At 40.2% G+C, this 23,373-nt stretch overlaps 1 protein-coding gene across 4 annotated transcripts in view; it reads right to left on the reverse strand.

The window, feature by feature from the left end:
- The window catches only part of LOC133550233 (kinase D-interacting substrate of 220 kDa B-like), a 95,003-nt gene that overhangs the window by 58,122 nt on the left and 13,508 nt on the right, over positions 1–23,373 (reverse strand). For all 4 annotated transcript variants that reach the window (XM_061896398.1, XM_061896397.1, XM_061896396.1 and 1 more), the window contains exons 2-21: positions 22,535–22,700; positions 22,109–22,207; positions 21,575–21,673; positions 19,110–19,208; positions 18,929–19,027; positions 18,752–18,850; positions 15,531–15,728; positions 15,351–15,449; positions 12,553–12,651; positions 12,372–12,470; positions 12,122–12,299; positions 11,885–12,049; positions 11,631–11,810; positions 11,191–11,356; positions 10,954–11,105; positions 10,661–10,761; positions 10,380–10,565; positions 7,285–7,425; positions 5,214–5,451; positions 5,054–5,145 (exon numbers count right to left, since the gene is read on the reverse strand). In XM_061896398.1, the coding sequence (XP_061752382.1) occupies positions 5,054–5,145; positions 5,214–5,451; positions 7,285–7,425; positions 10,380–10,565; positions 10,661–10,761; positions 10,954–11,105; positions 11,191–11,356; positions 11,631–11,810; positions 11,885–12,049; positions 12,122–12,299; positions 12,372–12,470; positions 12,553–12,651; positions 15,351–15,449; positions 15,531–15,728; positions 18,752–18,850; positions 18,929–19,027; positions 19,110–19,208; positions 21,575–21,673; positions 22,109–22,207; positions 22,535–22,666 (2,721 nt within the window). In that variant the 5' untranslated portion in view covers positions 22,667–22,700. The remainder of the gene's footprint in view (positions 1–5,053; positions 5,146–5,213; positions 5,452–7,284; positions 7,426–10,379; positions 10,566–10,660; positions 10,762–10,953; positions 11,106–11,190; positions 11,357–11,630; positions 11,811–11,884; positions 12,050–12,121; positions 12,300–12,371; positions 12,471–12,552; positions 12,652–15,350; positions 15,450–15,530; positions 15,729–18,751; positions 18,851–18,928; positions 19,028–19,109; positions 19,209–21,574; positions 21,674–22,108; positions 22,208–22,534; positions 22,701–23,373) is intronic.

Genomic DNA, 23,373 nt, shown 5'->3' on the forward strand with positions numbered 1-23,373 from the left:
TTATGTAAAAGTATATATTTTCCTATCTAAATACATACATCAAATACCTAAGTCACAACACTACCATCAGAACTGTATAAAGAAAGTTACAGTATTTTAGTAAAAATTTTAATATGAAACCTGTTTCTTTCTTATCATTTATTCCAAATATTTGTGCTGAACTGATATAGTTTAAGCTGTTTTCACATGTCATCTGTGATCCCAGTGATTTTGAGACTGCATATTGATTGAATACCAAATTGAAGAAGTAAGTTTGCCAAACATGTAAAAATACAGTACAACCTGCAATAAAGCCCAATTTTCAGGGGAAATCGTTAACACATTGTCATACCGGCCTGCGCACATGCTCTCACACACACACACACATACACACACGCACGCACACGCACGACAACACGTTTTCTTGCTAATCAGCAGAGTGAGGATCATAACATGATTAACATAATTTGTACATAACAAAAAGTGTTTTTAAAGTATTAACAGAATATGATCAGAGACTGTGATGACACTGCAATATAAAGTATAAACAATAAAACATTAAATATTAAGAGTATGTGAAATATCGACTCCTACCTTGTTTACTTTGCTGACTACTTACAGTAGTTACAGAGGAAATGCACTTTTTTGGGGAATTTTGCCCATCATTCACTATCAAAAACAAATGTCTTATACATGTTTATTTTTAGGATGTTAAGAAAAGATGATAAACATGCTTGAAAAATGCTGATAATTGGAGTCACCATTGTAGCCTTCAAAGCCCTCTAAAACAACTTTCACGTTCATAACAATATGTGACATATACAATATTTGCCGTATTTTGATCATTCATATGCAGTACCAAAACCTATTTCCTCAGCGCATTTATTTCCGTTTCGATTGAGAGAAAAACATTTCCGACTTCAGGCAACAAATATGTGTTCCTACTTCCAGAAACAAACGCCTGTGTTGTAATCAATGCAGTCAACTATTTTTAGACAAATGAGGATTCAAAACCTTATCTTTTGAAAGCTGAAATATAGGGAGGATGGACTGCTGCCAATTGAAGCAGGCATGTATAAAGGCTGAAACGTGGAGCAGACGGAAGCCGAGAGAGTGAGGTTGGCGTGACTTGATGCTGCAAATGTGGAACTAGGAGCCTAGCTATGCAGACAGAAATGTACTAAACTGGAAAAAAATGTCTCCCGCAAGCTGGACATAATGCACAACTTTCCATCGAGTGAGTCACTATAATATTGATCATGATACATGCAGCACATCATGCTATTGTTAGTACAACTACATATACAGTCGGTCTAGCTGTGTACAAACAAAACATGAAATGTGAGCTAATACTTTACAGATACTGTAAAATGATTGTTCATGTTGTTCAGCCAGTACAGATTGGTGTCCTTTTGCATTGTGTTGCGCATTACAGACTCAAATGCCATTCGGCTGCTGGCGCAATAACTAGCTTATCTCTTGCCGTAGTGAGCTTACGGCTAATGCCGAAATATGCCATCCTAAGACGGTGGGCTACTACGCTGGAAAAACAGTTCCTCAGTATTTTTTTGCACCATGGGCAGGAAAGGTTGTTTGGATAGTTACAGTATGTATAAATACATGCTGTGCTTATATTGCATTAATGTAATACACATTTGCATTATTGTAATACACATCATCGGCTGATAGTAGTCACAGTGGCCAGGGGAAGGAAGTAACTAAAAATGGCGATATTATTAAAAAACTGTTATAAAAAGGACTGCGGGTCAGTTTTAGTACGCTGGCGTGCCGGATTTGGATCGCGTACCGTTGTATAGCCAACCACTGCTTTACATGTAGTCTGCTTTTGGCCCACTACCAATTTTTTTTAGCCAAATGTGATCCCCATGAAAAAAAACATTTGGATACACCTGCTCTTGACTGTTATTAACGTACTTATTAATTCCCTGTTAATATCTGCAAAGTTTAGTAACGATTTATCTATTCTATTGTTTTGCAGCTCGCTTCGCTATTTACATGACTGCTCCAGGCTTGCTCTCAGTGTGTAACATGTTTAGTCTTGTCCTTCAGTGAGTGAAAAGCGAGTGGTCTGCTGGGACGCACCGCTGTTGGACCGGAGCCCGCCGTGCCACGCAGGAGCAGCCCGAAGCCCTGGGGACTTCGCTTGGTAATGATACTTGACATTGATATTTAAGATACTTAGAAATGCAAATAATTTGCCAAAACAGAGGTGATTATTATTAACTTAGGGGAGCAGCTCAACACTGTTTATGGAGGTACACAATTAGCTGCTAGCTTGTCAGCCAGGGGATTAAATATACTTAGACATATTAGTAGCCAGGGGGGATCGGCGTCACTTCTAAAGAGAGACGGAACAGAGTCAAAGCATTGCTTGTGTGTAAAGCATTTTTTTCTCACCATATGCAATCCTGCATCTAATTCCCTGACTGTGGGATGCGATGTTGCTATGTGAAAGCAGACACAGTTACAGAAATATTCTGCTTTGCGAGGCTAGAATATATATAAATATTAATTGCATTCCCTATTAAGGGAAAATCTGTTCCGGTTTTGATTTTGCATTTCTGCAGAATTTCTGTGTAAAATAGACAAGTGACAATAACCATCACTCTTCTTTTGTATACTGAAAATTCTCCCATTAATGATATCAAGTTGAAATGAAGATGAAATTCCCCTACTGACCTAAATTTACAAGAAAGCATAATCTGCCAAGAGAAAAAAAGTCAGGATGCCCCTGGAATTAAAGAGCTAACACAAGCATTTAACGATGCCATATTAAAAAAACAAACAAACAAAAAAAAAAAAACATGGTCTGAACAAATGTTAAGTAAACAAAAGAGTGGAAGCAGGGAGGAAGTGCATGCTTAGCTTAAATGTTTCGCAAAGGCCAGGAAGGCATCAGCGGCAGTCGCTTAGCCTCCTGCCAGCAGACCGGGTGCCAGTGTTTTGTTGCGGGGACCCACTGCTGCTCGGCCTTGTCATTAAACGGTGGTGACGCAGCAGGAAGGATAAACAGCCATTACATCAGTTACACCAGGAACCTTGGCTGCACACCCAGCACCCCGCAAGCTATCTCACTCTCTCCATATCAGCGTGTTTCCCCCTGTCCACCGGCCTTCATGCTGCCGGTCAATGCCAAGCGTGCAATGAGCCTCCTCTTCAGGAAGTGGCAGAAATGAGAACTCAGCAAGGGTTTTTAAAAGGGAGTAAATCCCACCCTCTGCAGGCCACATGGACATACCGCTAAATAAGCACAATTAGTATAAAGTAATCACTCCTAGACTAATTTATCTCCAATGGATGCCTGTTGTTTTTAAAATGCATTTTAAGATTTTATCATTAGTTGTTTTCTAATTCTCTCCCTGTGCTGCCTCCATCATATTTGACTGGTTTACTTGTTTACCATATGCAGTGGTAACTCAACTTTGGAAAATTTTGAGAAAAGAACAAGATGAAGCAGATATTTATTGAAAAAAAAATCAAAACCATGAACAAGCGTGTCACCAACTTGGCAAAGCAATTTGAGCGTATTCTTGCTTGTCTGCACCATGCTGAGGCACAATGAGTCTAACACCAGCTGAGAATGCTAAAATATTATCTAAACAGCGGATAAATAGCCATGAAACTATAGAGAAGCTGCTTTTGATGTGTTTGACAAAGAAGCAGCTGGAAATCGATACCATAAAAGTCTACTATCTATCGTAAATGCTATACATTTTTATTGCATTACTTCATAAGTTACTGTAGTTGTTAGCAGTTGATTCTATGGTATTGTTTTTGCACAATATTTCAGATGTAAAAGTTTTTTTTTTCTTGTAAAAATATGTTACATATTAATATGTGTCTTTTTGAGGGGCCTAGCATAAATTGAATTGGTTTCAATTCAATTTCAATGGGTGACGATGATTTTTCCATCAGCATTTAATACAATGCAGCCGCATCTAAATTTGAATTGTCTCACGAGCTTGTGCTATGGATTTTAGACTTTTTAACAAAGAGTCTCTGTAAACGGCTGTCTCTCTGACTCTGTAACCATCTCCATAGGTTCACCCCAAGGATGCGTCCTTTCATCCTTACGTTTTATTATGTATACAGATGAATGCAGGACTAGGCAGGAGGACAGCTATCTGATTAAATTCTCTGATGACACAGCACTGTTGTCCCTCCTCTATGGCTCACAATCAAAGGATGACAGCGCCCTAACTGATTGTATCTCCTGGTGTGACTATAACGTAAGAAGGTTAGTTTTACCTTGTGCATCATACATAGCAATAAAATTGCCATTGTTTCATCATATAAATACTTGGGGACCTTTTTCGACGACCAGCTCAAGTTTGATGTGAACACAGATTATATAGTCAAGCGAGCACAACAGAGAATTCATTTTCTCAGGAAACTAAATTATTTCTCTGTCAGGCCTGTCGTTTTAATCAAGCATTTATTGAGAGTCTTATGTGTTTTTCTTTTCATTGTTGTTTAACTGTCCTTCAGTTGAAGACCGAAACAGCCTGACAAGCATTGTTAAGTCTTGCTCTAAGATTTTCGGAGTAAAAATAAGCGACTTAAACTTATTCTGCAAACAGCAAATCCTCTGAAAAGCAAAGAGCATTATTTCCTCCCCTGGCCATGTCTTTGCGGGTGAATTCTCTCTGTTGCCTTCAGGGCTACGTTATACCCTTCTATTTGTAAAACAAATCGCTTTTCCAAATCAATCGTCCCCTCTGCACTCAGGCTCTTAAACTTCCTTCAGTGTATATTTGTTGTACTGTTTATGTATTTACTGTTGTACTGTTTATGTATTTATTGACTATTTATTTGTCGTGGGTCACATTTAGGCTTTGCGAACCACGACAGCCTGCTGCTCGAAATGAATTGCCCCTTGAAGGCTTAATTAAGTTAAAGTACCAATGATTGTCACACACACACTAGGTGTGGCGAATAAAGTTGATGAATTGAATTCAATTGTATTATAAGTACAAGTAAAAATGTAACTTAGGTTTTATAATTAGGACGGTTTGACCATGAAACAGATTAATTGAATAGCTTGAACGGTTACCCTGCGGTTGAGTGCATTCTTGCTGCCGAACTTGGCTTGATCTGGAGCCAAGCTATTCTGAGACATCTTCTTGTCGCCGTCATCGGTCCATCCTGAGGTAAAATAAGGAAGGTTGAGTTTCTTAACAGAACTGTTTGTATCAAGATGTGTTTGGCTGTACCTTCGGCAGCCAAGCCGTCACCGTTGGTGGGCGCCGCCATGCAGAGCTTCTTGGCCGTGCTGAGGCCCCGGCTGTTGAGAAACACAGGCAGGTGGACGATGTTCCTCATGTAGTCGTGGCCGTTGATGTTGGAGTCCCTCAACACGCTGTTGAGGTTTTGGTTGATGGCTTTGATGATGATGTGGGGGTCGCTCGCAAAGATGGAAATAAAGGGGCCTTTGGAGAATAGAACTCGCACCTGAATAGAGAAAAGAAGCATAGTAAGACCATAACGAAGCCCTCCATCAGAATCAGAAGAGTTTTTATTGCCATTGTTTGTTTGAGAACAATCACCCATATGATTGACATGTGCGGCTTGCTGTTATCATTATCTCCACTAGAAAGAAGAAGCCGCATTTAAAGTATCATGAGTAGTCAGTGTGGTCGTTAGCTACTGTAATAATGGCTACTTTGTGTGATTTGTAAGTGTGTTTTAGCCTTTTTAGTCAATGTGACTCCAAAGAAAGCAATGGACAAGTGCCTTCACTTCCACCCCCCCACTCTACCTCTGCTGCACGTCAAGAAAATAAACAAACAAGGCGAAGTGAAGTTATTTCATTATTCCAAATTGGGCTGCAACAACTAATCGATTAAATCGATTAAAATCGATTATAAAGATGGTTGGCGATTAATTTAGTCATTGATTCGTTGGATGTTTGCAATGCGCATGCGCTGAGGCTCTTTTTCCCCCCTTAACCTTTATTTACAAACTGCAACATTTACAAACAGCTGGCAGTAAGCCAGCCAATTATGTGTCATGTGCAGCTCACGTTACCACGCAGTCTAATTAGCTTGGAAACATTGGAAAAATGGCGGAAAACAGTACCGATAGTTCGGCGCAGATACATCTGGAGGTTAATACTGCATTAGAGAAAAGTGTACGACCTAAGTCGTCAAAAGTATGGGAATATTTCACTTTAAACACTGCAAAGAAGACAGTTTCCTGCAAAATGTGCAGCATGGACCTCGCGTGGCACGGAAGTACTACATGGCTTTGGGAGCACCTGAACAGGAAGCATGTTTTATCCATGCATGAACACAACTCACGGTACGTAACTTTTTCAGTCCATAGTCGGAGTACATTGATACGTTGTGTCCGTCTCTGTGTGTTTTTAATATTTTGTTAACGAAGAGATTTTTTTTCAGGAAGTGCAGCAGCAACTGTTGTGTATTAACTTTCAGAGCGTTAGGAACTTCTTGGAGAGTGGACGACTTAATTTTCTGTGTTGTTATGAGTGGCAACAGGTATTCGGTAGTTCAGCTTTTTTGTGAGTAACGTTAAGGTTATGTGTTTGTTGCAACGCGGAGCTGATAATGTGTCTCCAGCACATATGACTCCGTTTTGAGAGAGAAAACGCGCGGTAACCAATTTGGAAATTAACGTAACGGACAGAATATCTTAGGTTGGTTTCATAATGGATCAATGTAGCCGGACCCGATAAAGCTATATAAATATATTTAGATTTGAATGACACTTTAGTATAACTGAACATTATAAACTAGATTTTAAGCGTGATGAATAGTTTTTTCACATTACTACCTTCCATCAGACCTGCTTCAAAAGAGAAGTTAATCTATTTAAAAAGGGAACTAGCAACATAGTAAGCAGTGAAGCGTCATCCACCTTGTGTCTGCACTGATATTAGGAATTTCCACGGTGCAAAATAAATGCCACTGTCCAAGCACCATGGGACATCACGGTTTGTTAACCCCTGACCATTTAGCCTCACACTCTACACAAGAGGAAGAAGCTCAGCAGCAGCTATCAACATCACATGAATTCCATAATATAGACATTTGCTTCAAACATTAACGCAGATGACAATATTGCATTAGTACACAGAAGGTTGCATTCTCCTTTGAGATGGCGTCACAAAATAATAACATTTGGATAAAGGTTAAGGTAATTCTATTACAGCAGCTGGTCGTGGGAAGGGAAAGTAAAAGGTTAGCAGCAGCAGCTGGGAAGAACAAGGATGTTCTGTGTGTTCAAAGACACGGAAAATAAACAAATATTCCTCAAGTAACATACCGTGTCCAGCATCTGCAGCACTTTGTCCTGTTCACAGGCATCCAGCCCATCTATAATGACCGCCATTCGCGTCTGGTTTTGGGTGAAGCCATCAATGGTCTTGGCCATCTTTGACATTAGCTCCACTTCGTGCTTTAAAACCTGACGTGACAAGGATAAAAGCAGGTTATCGAAAAGGGAACAGCCACAACAACATAATTATATTTTTTGTGTAAATGGTGGATAAAGCATTTTTATGTTTGATGTTTTTTAAATGTTATTAAAATGTCTAATACTCATGTTAAACGACATGAAGGTGTCAAAAAAAAAAAATAAACAATGCATTTAGGGTCCTGTTACATTCTTGTTTGCGCTTGAGCCGTGTATAAAGAGAGCATAGCATGTACAACTAAAAAACAGGCGCTATGTTGGACACCAAATACGTGTGTGGCTGTGCCTGGATGCATTCAATTGTAGTCGATTTGATGTTGATTTCCTGACGAAATAAACCAAAGCAATAAGTGTGAATATAGTTCTTAACATACTTCAGCTCATAAACTTTCAAGAAAACATTATTTTATTTTATCAAAATGTAATTTTGTGGCAATTATGCATCCGTATTTGAGGCACTCGACTGTACATACATGCAGTGTTTAGTGACCAGCAAGTTGTTGAACACCCCCCCGACGGCGCAATAAACAAAAACAAAAATACACAAGACAACCAAAAAAACATATAAACCTAATTTTGCCAAAATCCTCATTAGCTTTGGACCAACAATTACAGAGAAATTATGAGTTTTGTGTGAAATATGTTACCTGCAGATGCTGCCTCCAATGTATTGTTTGTTATCACTGCTCTATATACTGGATGTATGCCTGTTATTTTACTTTTGGTTATTATTCATAGGTTTTGTAGTGGCAATTGTGCATGGCTTCCTGATTGTACTATCACCGTACTTGAATACTAATCCATTCCGGCTTTTCACTGCAATTTTTATTTTTTAGGTTTGGATTATTGGTGAAACATGCAGATAAGGTGCAATTTTGAAGCACACTTTTGCCAGGCAAAGTGTACTATCACTGTTACTGAGAGTGAGATATACCACAAATACCTCTCAAATATTGTTCACAAATCTGTCTAAATCTGTGTTAGTGAGCACTTCTCTTTTGCAAAGATAATCAGTTCCACCTCACAGGTGTGGCATATCAAGATACTGATTAAACAGCATGATCGCGGCTGACCACAATTATAGGCCACTACGAAATGTGAAGTTTTTCCTTATTGGGGATCTGAGGGTCAGAACAGCAGTCAGTATCTGGTATGACTATCATTTTGCTCACACAGTGGAACACATCTACTTCACATAGAGGTGTTCAGGTTGTTAATTGTGGCCTGCGGAATGTTGGTCCACTTCTCTTTAATGGCTATGCGAAGTTGATGGATATTGGCAGGAACTGGAAGACACTGTCGTAAATGCCGATCCAAAGCATTCCAAAAAGGCCCAGTGGGTGACATTTCTGAAGAGTATGCTGGCCATGCAAAAATTGGGATGTTTTCAGCTTCCAGGAATTGTGTACAGATCCTTGCATCATGGGGCCATGCATTGTCATGCTGCAACATGAGGTGATGGTCTTGGGTGAATGGCACTACAATTGGCCTCAGGATCTTGTTACGCTATCTCTGTGCATTCAAAATGCCGCCAATAAAATGCACTTGTGTACGTTGTCGATAACACATGTCTGGCCATACCAAAACCCCACCCCCACCATGGGCCACTCGATTCACAACGTTGACATCAACAGCTCTCCCACACGACGCCACATACGCTGTCTGCCATCTGCCCTGAACAGTAAAAACCGGGATTCACCTGTGAAGAGAACACCTCTCCAATGTGCCAGACGCCATCGAATGTTAGCATTTGCCCGATCAAGTTGGTTACGATGACAAAGTGCAGTCAGGTCGAGACCCCAATGAGGACTATGAGCATGCAGATGAGCTTTCCTGAGATGGTTTTTTCACAGTTTATGCAGAAATTATTGGGTTATGCAAACCAACTTTTGCAGCAGCTGTCTGGTTAGCTAGTCTCAGACGATCATTGAGGTGTACCTGCTGAATGTGGAGGAACTTGACTGGTGTGGTTACATGTGGTCTGCTGTTGTGAGACCGGTTGAATGTACTGCAAAATTCTTTGAAACGACTTTGGAGATGGCTAATGGTAGACAAATGAACATTCAATTCGCGGGGGACAGCTCTGGTTGACATTACTGCAGTCAACATACAAACTGCACACTCCCTCAAAACTTACGACATCTGTGGCATTGTGTTGTGTGATAAAACTGCACATTTTAGAGTGGCCTTTTATTGTGGGCATCTTAAGGAACACCTGCGCAATAATCATGTTGTTTAATCAGCATCTTGATAGGCCATACTTGTGAGGTGGGATGGATTATCTTGGCATTGAAGAAATTCTCACTTGCACAGTCTTAAACAGATTTGTGAATATTTCAGAGGAATAGGTATTTTGTGTATATAATAATAGTTTTAGATCTTTGAGTTCAAATCGTGAAAAATGGGAGAGAAAACAACAGTGTTGCGTTTACACTTTTGTTCAGTGTATATCGCTTTTAGCTGTGGTCAGCATTTGGAAGTCCTTGGAAGTGTGTCCAGTCATCGCGGAGTATATAGAATGGAGTCAGTGGAGGAGTTATTTACTCAGACCGTTATCACGGAATGCAGAAAATGATTTTTTTCTCACATTTCTGTGCAAGTTAATCCTATGGGGCTGCTCTATTGAAGTCCAAAAATGTAATATAATGAGCGGACCATGAGAATAATAGGTCCTTGTTAAGAATTTAATCACAAATTTCTGACTAAAACATTGCACAACAAAGTGTTGGTAATCTTTTTGACCATAAAATGAAAGGCTAAAATATGCTCTCGCATCACATAACTTGCGTGACTGACTTCTCTCCCTCTGAAGCCTTAGTCGTGATTGTTTACTTCAACTACTACACAGAGAAGGAAGCTAATAGCTAGTCAACAACAATACCGTTTGAGAAAAGCAAGAGCTTATTTCCGCCTTAAGATGAGTAGCAATTGTTTTATTGTTGTACCTTCATAAACCCCTCACTCTTGAGCTGGTGCAAGTTGTTGGCAGCCCTGTGCAGGCGTTTCCTCTGGGAGTTGAGGACAGAGTCACCCACCTGCCACCAAGTCTTACAGTTGAGGAGCAAGGCCAAGCCTACCACGCTGGCCATGGCTATCAGCACTGCATTTAATGTCAAGTTCTCGGGGTCCACCTCAAAAATTGAACATAAACAAGTCAGCATGGGATCTGTGAAGCAACATTTCCTGTGACCATTTTTTTCTGGCAATTTGAACTGCTTTAACCCACCTTAAATATAGCTAGCAGGGCTAGACCGGCAATGAGGCAGAAAAGTGTCAAGGCAAACAGAACAAAGGATGGCACGCAACAGGTCTTCTTCCACTTTTTACCTGTTGGGTCGGCGGAGTAAGATAATTCACTTTATTAACATCATCATCAACCACTTAATGATTCAATGTGGGATTAAACACCAGTCATATCCAGCCCTAATTGGCTTATTGGTGTTTAGCTACAGTAACAGGTTGTACCTGCAGATCCCAATTTATGTTAATTTTGTAACAATTTTATTTTATTTAATTCACCTTGAATCTCATCATTCTTGAAAACCCTGAACAGTCGAGTGGCCATGAAGCCAAACTCCCTTTCACAAGCATCTGACAGCGTGGCAATCATCTCGGCCATGGAGGTCTCACCTCCAACACTCGACAGGCGATTGTAATCCGTGAACAAGAACCTGACAGGTATAAGAGAAGAAATAGACCTCTTTATTAATAGACAACTTTAAAGAGATTTGGTGCAGTCTTGTGTGTCAATGTCACCTGACAGGTAGCGCACGGGTGGTTTGCTCAGGCAGTTCGGGGGCGTTGACAAACATCAGTTTGAGCAGGAGCTCCAAGTAGCCAATTTGGCGGGCCAGGCGGGTGCTGATGACCCATGCCCAGTTCCAACTCTCTCTCTCGCGTCGGCTTCCAAAGTACACCAAAACTGCAACAAAGACAAAGAGCAAAATTTGAGACAAGAAGTGATTTAAGAAATGTAATATTTTTAACATTCTGATTATTTACTATATTATATCATAATCAGATTAAAATTTGTTGTGTAGAGGTTTTGTTATGAGTTTGCATCTAAAAAAGTTGTTTTGAGAGGAAAGTCCATCAGTTTGTTGGGTCACGGCGCCCTCTAGTGAGCAACACAGATTCACGCATTGGAAATCTTCAATCATACTAATAGTTCGATTATTTAATTTTATTTTTTTTACCAAAGAAGATGTAAAGCAAGGCGAGAAAGCTGAGCGAAACAGCAATGGCCAGCTTGTGATCAACAGTAAAGCCCAGGATGACGGCCACTGAGCCACACAGCAGAAGGGTGAGGACGACCACCAGCCATGAGAACTGGAACAGTGGCTCGATCTGCTGGCCGGCAAATGTCTTCATTTCATCTGTAGGGGAAAGGATGGAGAAGCCCTGTCAGGTAATTTTTTTTTCAACCTTTTGATACAGCGGGAGTACATACCCTCCAGTTTCTTAAGAAGGAACGACTTCCCGCTGCCCCACTGAGCGTACAGACCCACACAGATGGGTGGCTGCATTGTGGGTTCGCTGAGGATGTCGGCGAGAGCACTGCTATAGAGGTCGTAACCCAACATGTCCCCGTCTGACTCAGTGGGAGAGAGGTGCTCTGAAAGACAAAACAGTTAATATTTCGGTCCATTTCTTTAAACCAGGAACAACAAGTAAGAAAGTGGCGTACTGGCGCCAAATATTTGCGTCAGGATGCTTTTCTGGTGGGTGCAGTCTATGTTGTAAGGCGTCTCCCCAGCCTTGTTTGGGCGGTAAAGCAGGCGGCCATCTTTGGGGTTCCTCAGCAGCAGCTCGGCCAGTTTTCGGCTCCTCCCCCTGATGGCGATGTGAAGAGGAGTGTCGCCTTTCTGTTTGGTTATAAAAGGCCAAAGATGAAAGAAGCCTTCAAATTGAAAGTAAATATTCAGTGGAGTCTTTACCTTGTCCAAAGCTGACACCTTGGCACCTTTGTCCAACAGCAACTCTACAATCTCAATGTTTCTCATTTTGGTGGCTTTGATAAGTGGTGTTTCTCCCTCCTAAACAAGCGTCATACACAATTAAATACTGAAAAACATGGCACAGAGAAAGATCATGTTACGCAGATGTGGAATGTCATACCTTGGTGCAGCTCTCAGTGTCAGGATTACACTGCAGGATGTCTCTCACCATGGTAGAGTTACCTTTCTCTACCGCCCAGTAGAGTGCTGTCTTACCATCCTGATGTTGGAAAAAAATATTTTGAAATCCTGAAGCTATTTGGCGTTTATCAGCAAAGTACAGTGGAACCTCAAAAACTAGATAATTTTTAGCAAAACTATGCCAGAATAGTTGATAAATGTTTCGACTTCAGCACATCTTTTAGAACAGTGTTTTTAAACTAGGGGTCCGTGAAAAGGGGATCTGCAAGCTTTTTTCCCAAGCTTTGAACTATGTGGTTTATACAAAGGTGCGGCTAATCCATGGATTTTTCTTCGCTGGAGTGGATTAGGCAAAAGAATCAAACTATGTACTAAAACGATCCACTTTAAAAAAAAATGTTGAAAGTCAGTGTTTACAAAATACAAGGAAGAATAATCCTGATAAACATCTTTGAACCTTAATAAAAGGAGTAAATCTTATTCATCTTTTAAAAGATGAATAAGACATCAATTACTTTTCTGTTTTGTTTGATCAGCCGTTTACTGCCTTGTTACAGGCATCGTTTGGAAACAACTATAGTATGCAAATAAACATTTACAAAGTCTTTTTATGTAAATATCTAATTTCACAACATACTGGTATGTATCTGCGGCTTATAGTCTGTTGCGGCTAATATACGAACAAATCTTTTTTTTTCTACAATTTAGTAGGTTTGGCTTATAGTCCGAAAAATACGGTATATATTCTTATATTTTACAAATGTTACCCTCTGGGGACTCGATTTTATCTTTAAAGACAAACAGGATATACATGTCCTTTAGTTTTAGAAAAAACAAACAAGTCTGCATTTGACGTTATAAACGTCTTCAAATATATATCCAACACAGTATTGTGAAAAAATAAAGGGGCCGTGAACTAAAGATCGCTCCAGAAATGCTGTAGTTGCAGCCCGCACAGCAGAGGGAGACAGTCGCCTGTGTGCACCACATTGCTGTTTTTGCAACTACCTTTTAAGTTAAATTTACAAACTTCACCAATGCATATAAAAAGCGAGCAAAAAAATATGACAATCAAACGGCCACAACTAATGGACATTAATTTGTTGCCTATTTCCTGACTATCAAAATCAACCCTTATAAAAGACAAACATTGTTAATGTTCATGAAAGTTCAAGTGGTCGTTGATTCTGTGCCGTTACAAGAGCTAGTGGAAGAAGAGGAGGTTATCCTTCCTGATTACTGTAGCTACGGACAATATTTCACACAGGTAGGGATGCTTGAAAGACCACAACAGGGGTTAAAGAAGGTAGATATGACTAGGGATGTATACAGAGTACCTGCATTTTTTGGTACCAGTTCCTAATTAGGTCAGTCCATCAGGACCGTGAAGTTTCTGGACTAATGATACCGCTATCTGTTTTTTGTGTTCCAGCTGACCGACGTAATTATGACACGCTGTCACATGCAGTTCAGCTACCACTGCTACACACTAAATTTAGCTTTGAATGAAGACAAATAAGGAAGCAACACCACACCACAATATTTACTCCTCAAACGTTCCTCAAAGTCACACACATTGTGTCAGTTTGCAGTAAACGCACTTTACTCACGACGAGTCACGACCACGTTTTATCAACCATCCTCCTAGCGATCCATTAATGCACAGGCGAATATTAAGTCACTCAAAAAAGTGAAAAATTGAAGTAAAATAATAATCCATAAAGTTGCTTTGAAGCAAGATAGCATCCGCTGTGACGTCATTCCATTGCTCTGCCTTTGTGAGGCATTAAAACCCATTTGGCTAAAATGCATTTCAGTTTGTTCTTTCTCTTGACTGCAAACTGCATAATCGAGCGTTATACTTGCTCACTGAGTCTTTTTACTTATAAAATACACAGTACACACAAATACATCGGTATCGCAACACTCAATATGGCTCCCTGTCCGTCACTCTTATATGTCTGTGTGCAATATGAACACAAATAACAATTGTTATTGTTACAATATGCACACCCATATAACATGCTAATTGATTTATAAGATATATTTGATATGATATATAATATAGAAGGTATTTGCTCTGCACATGAATGCCATATATAAATATAATTTCCAGCTGAGTGTAATTGTAATTAATAGACACAGTGATAGATCTGTGTGGTCTTTACATGAAGATGACATACCTGCATTTCACCTTACATTTCACTCATAATTGAGTTCTTCAAGAATTAAAAAAAAACAGGCGTTGATAAAATACTTCCCTGCTCTGAGATGTTACAGTACATCATGTGTGAGGTGTTAAGGTTATGGTTATGGCTAAATTTAAAACATATAAAAGTAAGGGTCTTCACTCCAGCTCTGCTTCAGTTTGGGGCTTGGAAAACGTTGACGACTTCTGTTTTAGAACTTCAGCTGAGTAAGCACCAGTAGGATTAATATCAGTAGAGCAGTTTGCTCTTCAGGCTTTTTTTGTATAGAAGTTTTAAAGGCAAAGAGAAAAAGTGTGATGGCAATGAAAAATGTGTTTATTTCAACTATTTTCTCTTGATTACAATAATAATCGATAGCTGCAGCCCTGCTTACTCGGATAGCCCTGCTGTCCTATCTTCTTCAGAGCCAAAATATTTGCATGAACTCTGAGCTGTGGCTCTAAGTTCACTTGAGTAGTAACACCTGAACAAAGTAAACAGTATTGAGCTGCAGGGAGATTATGAACACAAACAGGCCTCCTGCTTGTTTGTAAGGATCAGCAATAATAGTGGGAAAAAGAGCTCCTACCTGGCCCCTGACGTCAATATCTGCATATTTGTTCAGCAAAGCTTGAACAATCTCCACATGACCTCCTCTAACTGCACCAATCAGCATGGTCTCCCCACTCTGCAGGGAAAAACAGCCAAAATGGAAATGTTTTCCTATGCGGACCAACTTTGAAAAACATTTGTGTCGAACGGGCCTCACCCTGTCGGGGATGTTGACATAGGTGCCGGCATCCAGCAGGTCCTGAACAATCTCTGTGTGACCTTCTTTGGCGGCGATGGCCAGCGCCGTGTTGCCGTCCTTGTCGGTCATGTTGACATTTGGGTTCCTCTTCAACAGCTCCTTGACAACTTCGGTGTAGCCGCCTTTCACTGCTACAATCAAAGCTGTCATGGAGTTCTGGAAAAGTCAAGAAAAAAAGAACTCAAAACTGCCATAGTTTGGTTGTAGATTTTATTCGTAATATATTGGCTGTGTCATTTAGCCACACTAGAAAGGTAAATGTAAAGTAAAATACTAGTAATACCCTTAAATAATTTGATTGTGACAAAAACCCTCCCTGAGAACTATAAAACAAATACATGCTGCTTGGGTGCCATTATTTTGTGGACTGCAGGGCCATATTTTGTGAAACCAAACCCCATAACTTGTGGTCACAGGCCCAAATTTTGTGGAACACAGACCCATTCCACCAGTTTTAAAATCACGGTATTGGCACCCCGTGTGTTTCAGGATCAATTTTAAGGTTCTACTTAATGGTTTATAAATACTTTTTATGGTATTTACCCTAACAACCTTTGCCGACCCTGAGATCCTTCAGAAGTAGCTTCCTAATTCAGGACACAAAGTTACGGGATGGCATCTTTCACTATTATGGCCCCCCATCTATGTAACAGCTTGCTGGAGAACCCCAGGGCTGGGGGGAACATTCATGTTTTTTAATAGCTGGCTTAGGCCCACCTTTTTGTTCTGGCTTTTACCTAATATTTATACGTTTTAGTGAAGTCATTGTTTTACTTTTTTCTTATTACTTATCCATTCATCCATCCATTTTCTACCGCTTGTCTCTTTCGGGGTCGCTGGAGCCTATCTCAGCTACATTCGGGCAGAAGGCGGTGTATACCATGGACAAGTCGCCACCTCATCGCAGGGCCAACACAGATAGACAGACAACATTCACACTCCCATTCATGCTATATTCTATTTAGTTCAATGTATTTAATATATATTTACTGTACTGGCTGTGTGTGTGCGTGATGGAAAGGTGGGTCATTGGGGCATTGTCTATAAAGCAAAGTCTGTAAAGCACTTGGTGTGGCATTTCTTTTATGTACAAACCCTGGTTCCATATGATTTGGGAAATTGTGTTAGATGTAAATATAAACGGAATACAATGATTTGCAAATCCTTTTCAACCCATAGTCAGTTGAATGTGCTACAAAGACAACATATTCGATGTTCGAACTGGTAAACTTTTTTTTTTTGCAAATAATCATTAACTTTAGAATTTCATGCCAACAACACGTGACAAAGAAGTAGGGAAAGGTGGCAATAAATACTGATAAAGTTTAGGCATGCTCATCAAACACTTATTTGGAACATCCCACAGGTGTGCAGGCTAATTGGGAACAGCTGGGTGCCATGAGTGGGTATAAAAACAGCTTCCCAAAAAATGCTCAGTCTTTCACCAGAAAGGATGGGGCGAGGTATACCCCTTCGTCCACAACTACGTGAGCAAATGGTCAAACAGTTTAAGAACAATGTTTCTTTAAGTGCAATTGCAAGAAATTTAGGGATTTCAACATTTATATCATCAAAAGGTTCTGAGAATCTGGAAAAATCACTCCACGTAAGCGGCATGGCCGGAAACCAACATTGAATGACCGTGACCTTCGATCCCTCAGAGAGCGCTGTATCAAAAACCGACATCAGTCTCTAAAGGATATCACCACATGGGCTCATGAACATTTCAGAAAACCACTGTCACTAAATACAGTTGGTCGCTACATCTGTAAGTGCAAGTTAAAGCTCTACTATGCAAAGCGAAAGCCATTTATCAACAACATCCAGAAACGCCGCCTGCTTCTCTGGGCCCGAGATCATCTACGATGGACTGATGCAAAGTGGAAAAGTGTTCTGTGGTCTGAGGAGTCCACATTTCAAATTGTTTTTGAAAATATTTGACATCGTGTCATCCGGACCAAAGGGGAAGCGCTGTTAAGTGCTGTTAAAAGAAAAGGTGATGTAACCAAGTGGTGAACATGCCCTTTCCCAACTACTTTGGCACGTGTTGCAGCCATGAAATTCTAAGTTAATTATTAGTTGCAAAAAAAAAATAAAGTTTATGAGTTTGAACATCAAATATCTTCTCTTTGTAGTGCATTCAATTGAATATGGCTTGAAAAGGATTTGCAAATCATTGTATTTTGTTTTAATTTACATCTACCACAATTTCCCAACTCATATGGAAACGGGGTTTGTATTAACAGCACTTTATAAAAAAAACTTTGATTTGATATGTTGTGGCAACAAGCCCATTGTATGTGGCACGCAGGGTCATGGCAAAATAACATTGAAAATAATTGTGTCTTCGGCCGCGACTCAATTAGAAGTTGCACAGTCCAACTTCACAAAGGTATTTTCTCCTCGTTTATAAGTAAAATGTCATTAAAAGTAAAGTAATGATTGTGAATGATTAGTTCCAGTGTAGACAACGATTGATGTGATTCAGTGGTTGTTGTCACTCTGCAAAGGAAGGAAAAACACAGTGTTTTTCCAGGTCTCGGTACTGGGGCATTTGTGGCAATTTCAAGAAATTTGTGTAATCAAAGTCAACATTTTCGGAACCATATTATTGCGCGTAGAAGATTAATAAAAGAAAAACAAGTATTTTAGCTCTGGCAGTTTTATGAGATATTCTGCTTTGATGTTTGCTTAAAGACCATGTCTGTGGATGATTAGACGAAGACAGGAGTGGTGGAACTTTCACGTGAGTTCCTAAACGCATTATTTTCACTTGCTCCGTAGTCAACTATTTATTTTGTAACCATCTATCTTGGCGAAAAATTTATGGCACTTATTGCATTTTGATGATGTTCTTGATGGAGGAATGTGACCTGAGCGCGGAAGCGTTTAGATTGAGGACACATTTACTAATATCCAATTTATTTCCACATACGAAAGAGGCTCGGGTCACATAGGAAATATTTGGAATTGCACTGCTCACAGTACCATGAAAATATTCGATACAGGTTGCATATTTATGGGCAAATAAATCGTAATTCACCTGCAGTGTGAACGAGACCTTAGTGCGGCCCAGCCTCACACTGACTACCTCCGTCGGCCCACAGGTAAATTGAATTTGAGACCTCTGACATACAATAAGTGATGCAGCCATAACTCGCTGGTAATAATCTACTTACAGCTCCTTCCTGGTCCACGTCGGCTCCATTGGCTAGAAGGTGCATCACACTGTCGTAGTGACCTTTCCTGGCAGCCCAGATCAGTGGGGTTGTGCCATACTGGAAAGAGAAAACACAATGACCAAGATCAACATGAGGTACAAACATTTTTACTGTATGTCAATGATAGGTTGTTACCTTATCCGAGCAGTTGACTTTGGCTCCGTGCTGCAGCAGAAGTTGGACAATCTCAGCATGACCGCGACCTGCTGCCCAAATGATGGGGTAGACGCTATACTGTTGGGGAAAAACCATGAGGGTTATTCTAAAAGAGATGACATACTTAATGATTAAGTACAATATGAAAGCAGAAAGGTACCTGGCCGGTGATGTTAGGGTTAGCTCCTTCATCCAGGAGCATTTGTGCTACATCTGTACGACCTTTATAGGCGGCCCACATGAGAGAAGTCCACCCTCCCTAATTAGAGAACACACATAAATATAAATATTTGTCTCAACATACTAAAAAAAAAGTTAAAGTACCAATGATTGTCACACACACTAGGTGTGGTGAGATTATCCCTTGCATTTGACCGATCACCCTCACCCCCTGGGAGGTGAGGGGAGCAGTGAGCAGCAGCGGTGGCCGCACCCAAGAATCATTTTGGTGATTTACCCCCCAATTCCAACCCTTGATGCTGAGTGCCAAGCAGGGAGTTAATGGGTCCCATTTTTATAGTCTTTGGTATGACTCGGCCGGGGTTTGAACTCATGACCTACCGATCTCAGGGCGGACACTCTAACCAAAAGGTATAGAATAATGCTGGTTGTGTTCAGCTAAAAACGACAGCTAAATCCCTCCACAAGACAATAGTGGCAATCTTTGTCATGTGTGACAAGACAATGCACTATTCAGCTAGCGTGACACACTTGGTACCGAGGGAACAGCATCACACATTGTTATTTATTTATCTCGCTGTGATTTGTAATGTGCAGCTCAGACAAACAAAACAAGGCAATGACTCTTACGAACAACTTTAACGATGCCCTGTGCGACACCCTTGAGAGTATAGCACCGCTAGAGCTAAAAAAGGTCCCTAAAAGGCGTACCCCCTGGTTTACAGAAGAAACTAGAGCTCTTAAACGATCATGTAGAAAGCTGGAACGCAAACGGCATGAAACTAAACTTTAGGTTTTCCATCAAGCATGGAGGGATAGTTTAACAAATTATAAACGTATGCTTACCTTAGCTAAAGCTAATTACTACTCCAATCTCATCCGCTTCAACAAAAACGATCCTAAATATTTGTTCAGTACAGTAGCATCACTGACCCAACAAGGGACTCCTCCCAGTAGCTCCACCCACTCGGCAGATGACTTTATGAATTTCTTTAATTATAAAATGTAACTCATTAGAAAGGAGATTAAAGACAACGCGTCCCAGCTACAACTGGGTTCTATCAACATGGATACGAATGTATATACAACGGATATTGCCTTCCAAAATAGTCTCTCTCTTTGTGATTAAATAACATTAGAGGAACTCCCGCGATGTGGAAATGGGACAAAACAAATAACATGTTTAACATTCTGTCACAGCAGCTCAGACAAGGCAATAAGCAGTCGGGCAAAGTTTGTTTTTACAGAGTGCTTACAGAGCAGCCAACCTGAAACGCGGGTGTCAGTGACAAACGTGAAAGCAGATTTTTACAACAATGTTTTTTGTGTTTATAATTTTGCCGTCTTTACTGCATTTATGTTGCATTTTGCTTGATTGTCAAAGATGTCAATTGAGGTGGTCTGAAAAGTGAGAGCGGAGCGACGTTCATATGTTAATATTTCATGTTTTATAGTTCATCGTTAAAATTGTGAATCCCACATTCTTTATTTTCATGTACATTCTGGGTGTCTCATTCCATTTTATGAGGTGGTCTGTCATTACGTGTGTAGCATTTAATTAGACATTTTTGTGAAAAAAGGGACCCAATCGCACATTCTGTCCATATATATATATATATATATATATATATATATATATATATATATATATATAAATATATACACACACACACACACACACACATATATATACTTACATATACTGTATATATATATCTCTCTCTGTATCTCGATAGATAGCTAGGGATTATATATACACGCACACGCACACACAGTCGTGGTCAATATTTGGTTACATGTCCCTTGGCAAGTTTCACTGCAACAAGGCGCTTTGGTAGCAGCTCAATTTTTGTTACATACATACATAGAAACATATAATTATACACACAAACACCTGCCCCCAGCAACATTTTTTTTCTCTCAATTTGGCCCCCCGGGTTAAAATAATTGCCCAGGCCTGGATTAGACAGTTGAATGCAATTGAGCATCCCTCAGGGACAAATATGATAGGTAAAAATGACGCTGATTGGCCAAAATATGCCAGGAAGTAGCAGGTAAAGGAAAAAGTTGCAAGTCACAAGGATTGGCTGAATTTGCATGAATTAGAGCGAATGCAACATTGCAAAATCCTCGAGGGCGTGACAAATGATGATGCCATCAGTCGAACGGCACACAGACATTACTTTGAGCTGTCTTGTCTCTAGCAAGTCTGTATGCCAGAAGCAAATCATATCACTGTCCAATATGGATAACATTAAGAGATAATAAATAAGATTACTACAAGAAAAGAGCCATCCCACTTCGAGTAGTATTAATCTTGTTCAATGGCTAATGGATGCTCATGGCGTCACATTAACAGTAATTAAATCGAGACATGAATGGCACATTATTAAAGTGATATTTGTTACTATTTTACCCATCATTGCTTTCAGTTAACTTTCTCACCATGTCTCGGTGTTCCTTGTTGGCATCGTTATCCAGCAGTTCCTTCACCACTTGAATGTGACCCTCCTTGGAGGCCGAGACTAGAGCTGTCCAACAGTCCTGTGTGCAGATGCAAATCATGTTACCATGGGAACCTCAATTATTGTCCTGCTGAAAGAGTGTCTGTCTGAGATATCTGCAGCACAGAGTGTACCAACTGACCATGCCAAGTGCTCATGGAGGGGGACAATGAGTCAAACAGATGTGCCAAAAGCAACACAAATGATTGTGTTTTGCAAGTAATAGCAGGATAGGTGAGCTAATATTGAGTGTTTATGTGCATTATGTACAGTACATGTGTTGGTATGCATGTGCATGACGGATGGATAACTTAAGTTAAAAAAAAAGGTATACATCAATCTGACCACCTTCTCAATAGAATGATGCATCCATTTTCATTGGCTAACATTATGTAGAACTGTGGCATGCTAATAATGCACTACCACTTAATTAATTGCAGTGTGTACACAAGTGCAGGTACGCATGCAAGCTTACAACGTCATCACAGTTGACGTTTGCTCCTCTCCTGATGAGCTCCTGCACAATCTCTAAATTGCCCTGCTCTGCCGCCACCATCAGTGGAGTTTGACCATTCTGAAAGAGGAAGAGACAAGGAAAACAACAATGACATCAAGACTGTTGATTTTGACATCAAAAAACTTTTCTTGTGAAAAATACATTCAGCAAAACTCCTGTTATTCCAGTTCATGCGCCATTTAGGCACTATTTATAGATTTGGTTTGTCCCCGTCTTTGACACCTCAACAATTTAACTCGGGTATCAATCACTTCCATGTCAAACTTAAAACAGAAAACGTAAAAAAAATAATCAATGTACGTATACCACCAATAGCATCCAATATAATGTTTATCTATTTTGACAACAATCGTTCAAGCTAACTGAAGATTTATTGCAACTTACATCACTCCTGCTGTCCACATCTTTGAACTTGTCCAAATGAGCTTTGATGGCAGCCAAGTTCTCCTCCTCCACATAGCTGAACAGGCTCTGGACGGCCATGGAGGTCATTTTCAGGGAGGTGCTGGTATCCATGGCTGAGTGTTCAACACCTGCACGCAGCTTCTGGCTGGAGAAGTAGGATGATTAGTGTTTGTACTTTGACTGTTAAATAAGTACTCCTCAGAGTTCCTCATCGAAATTAAAATCTGCGCTCAAAAATAGCTTACTTTGAATGATAAACCAAGTGGACTTTGGGCGTATTTGATGGGTTTAGGAGGCACCAGGGAGGTTGCCCCGTACCACGGACACAAACTGGATAATCATTTAAAAATACGCTCAGCTCATTCATGCTGAAAACATAACCTGAAATGTACGTGGTCGGGGAAATTAAGGCCATGTGATTACATACTTCAGTCAAACAGTCAGATGGAGTCGGTGAGAACCTTTAATCCTCTGAAGTGAGATCTGAAGAGCACAAGTGATTTGGACCATGTGCAGAGATTACTGCAGACAATACCAATGTCTTACAGGCAAGGGTTTTTTTAGCTCTCAGGCACTCATTCTACAAATGCCTTTTTCTTTTAATCATCATATTGACCCTAGTGTGTGAACTTGAGTGTGAATGTTGTTCAGGGTGTATCCCCCGAAAGCAGCTGAGATAGGCTCCAGCGACTCCGAAAGGGACAAGCGGTAGAAAATTGATGGATGGATGGATTTCACACATAAAACTACTTTGTCTAAATGGGGTCTCTGTGTTCCAGCTGCATCTCTTAAGGTCACTAGTATATGTGAGTGACAAG

Source organism: Nerophis ophidion, linkage group LG03, assembly GCF_033978795.1.
Source record: "Nerophis ophidion isolate RoL-2023_Sa linkage group LG03, RoL_Noph_v1.0, whole genome shotgun sequence".
Lineage (NCBI taxonomy): Eukaryota > Metazoa > Chordata > Actinopteri > Syngnathiformes > Syngnathidae > Nerophis > Nerophis ophidion.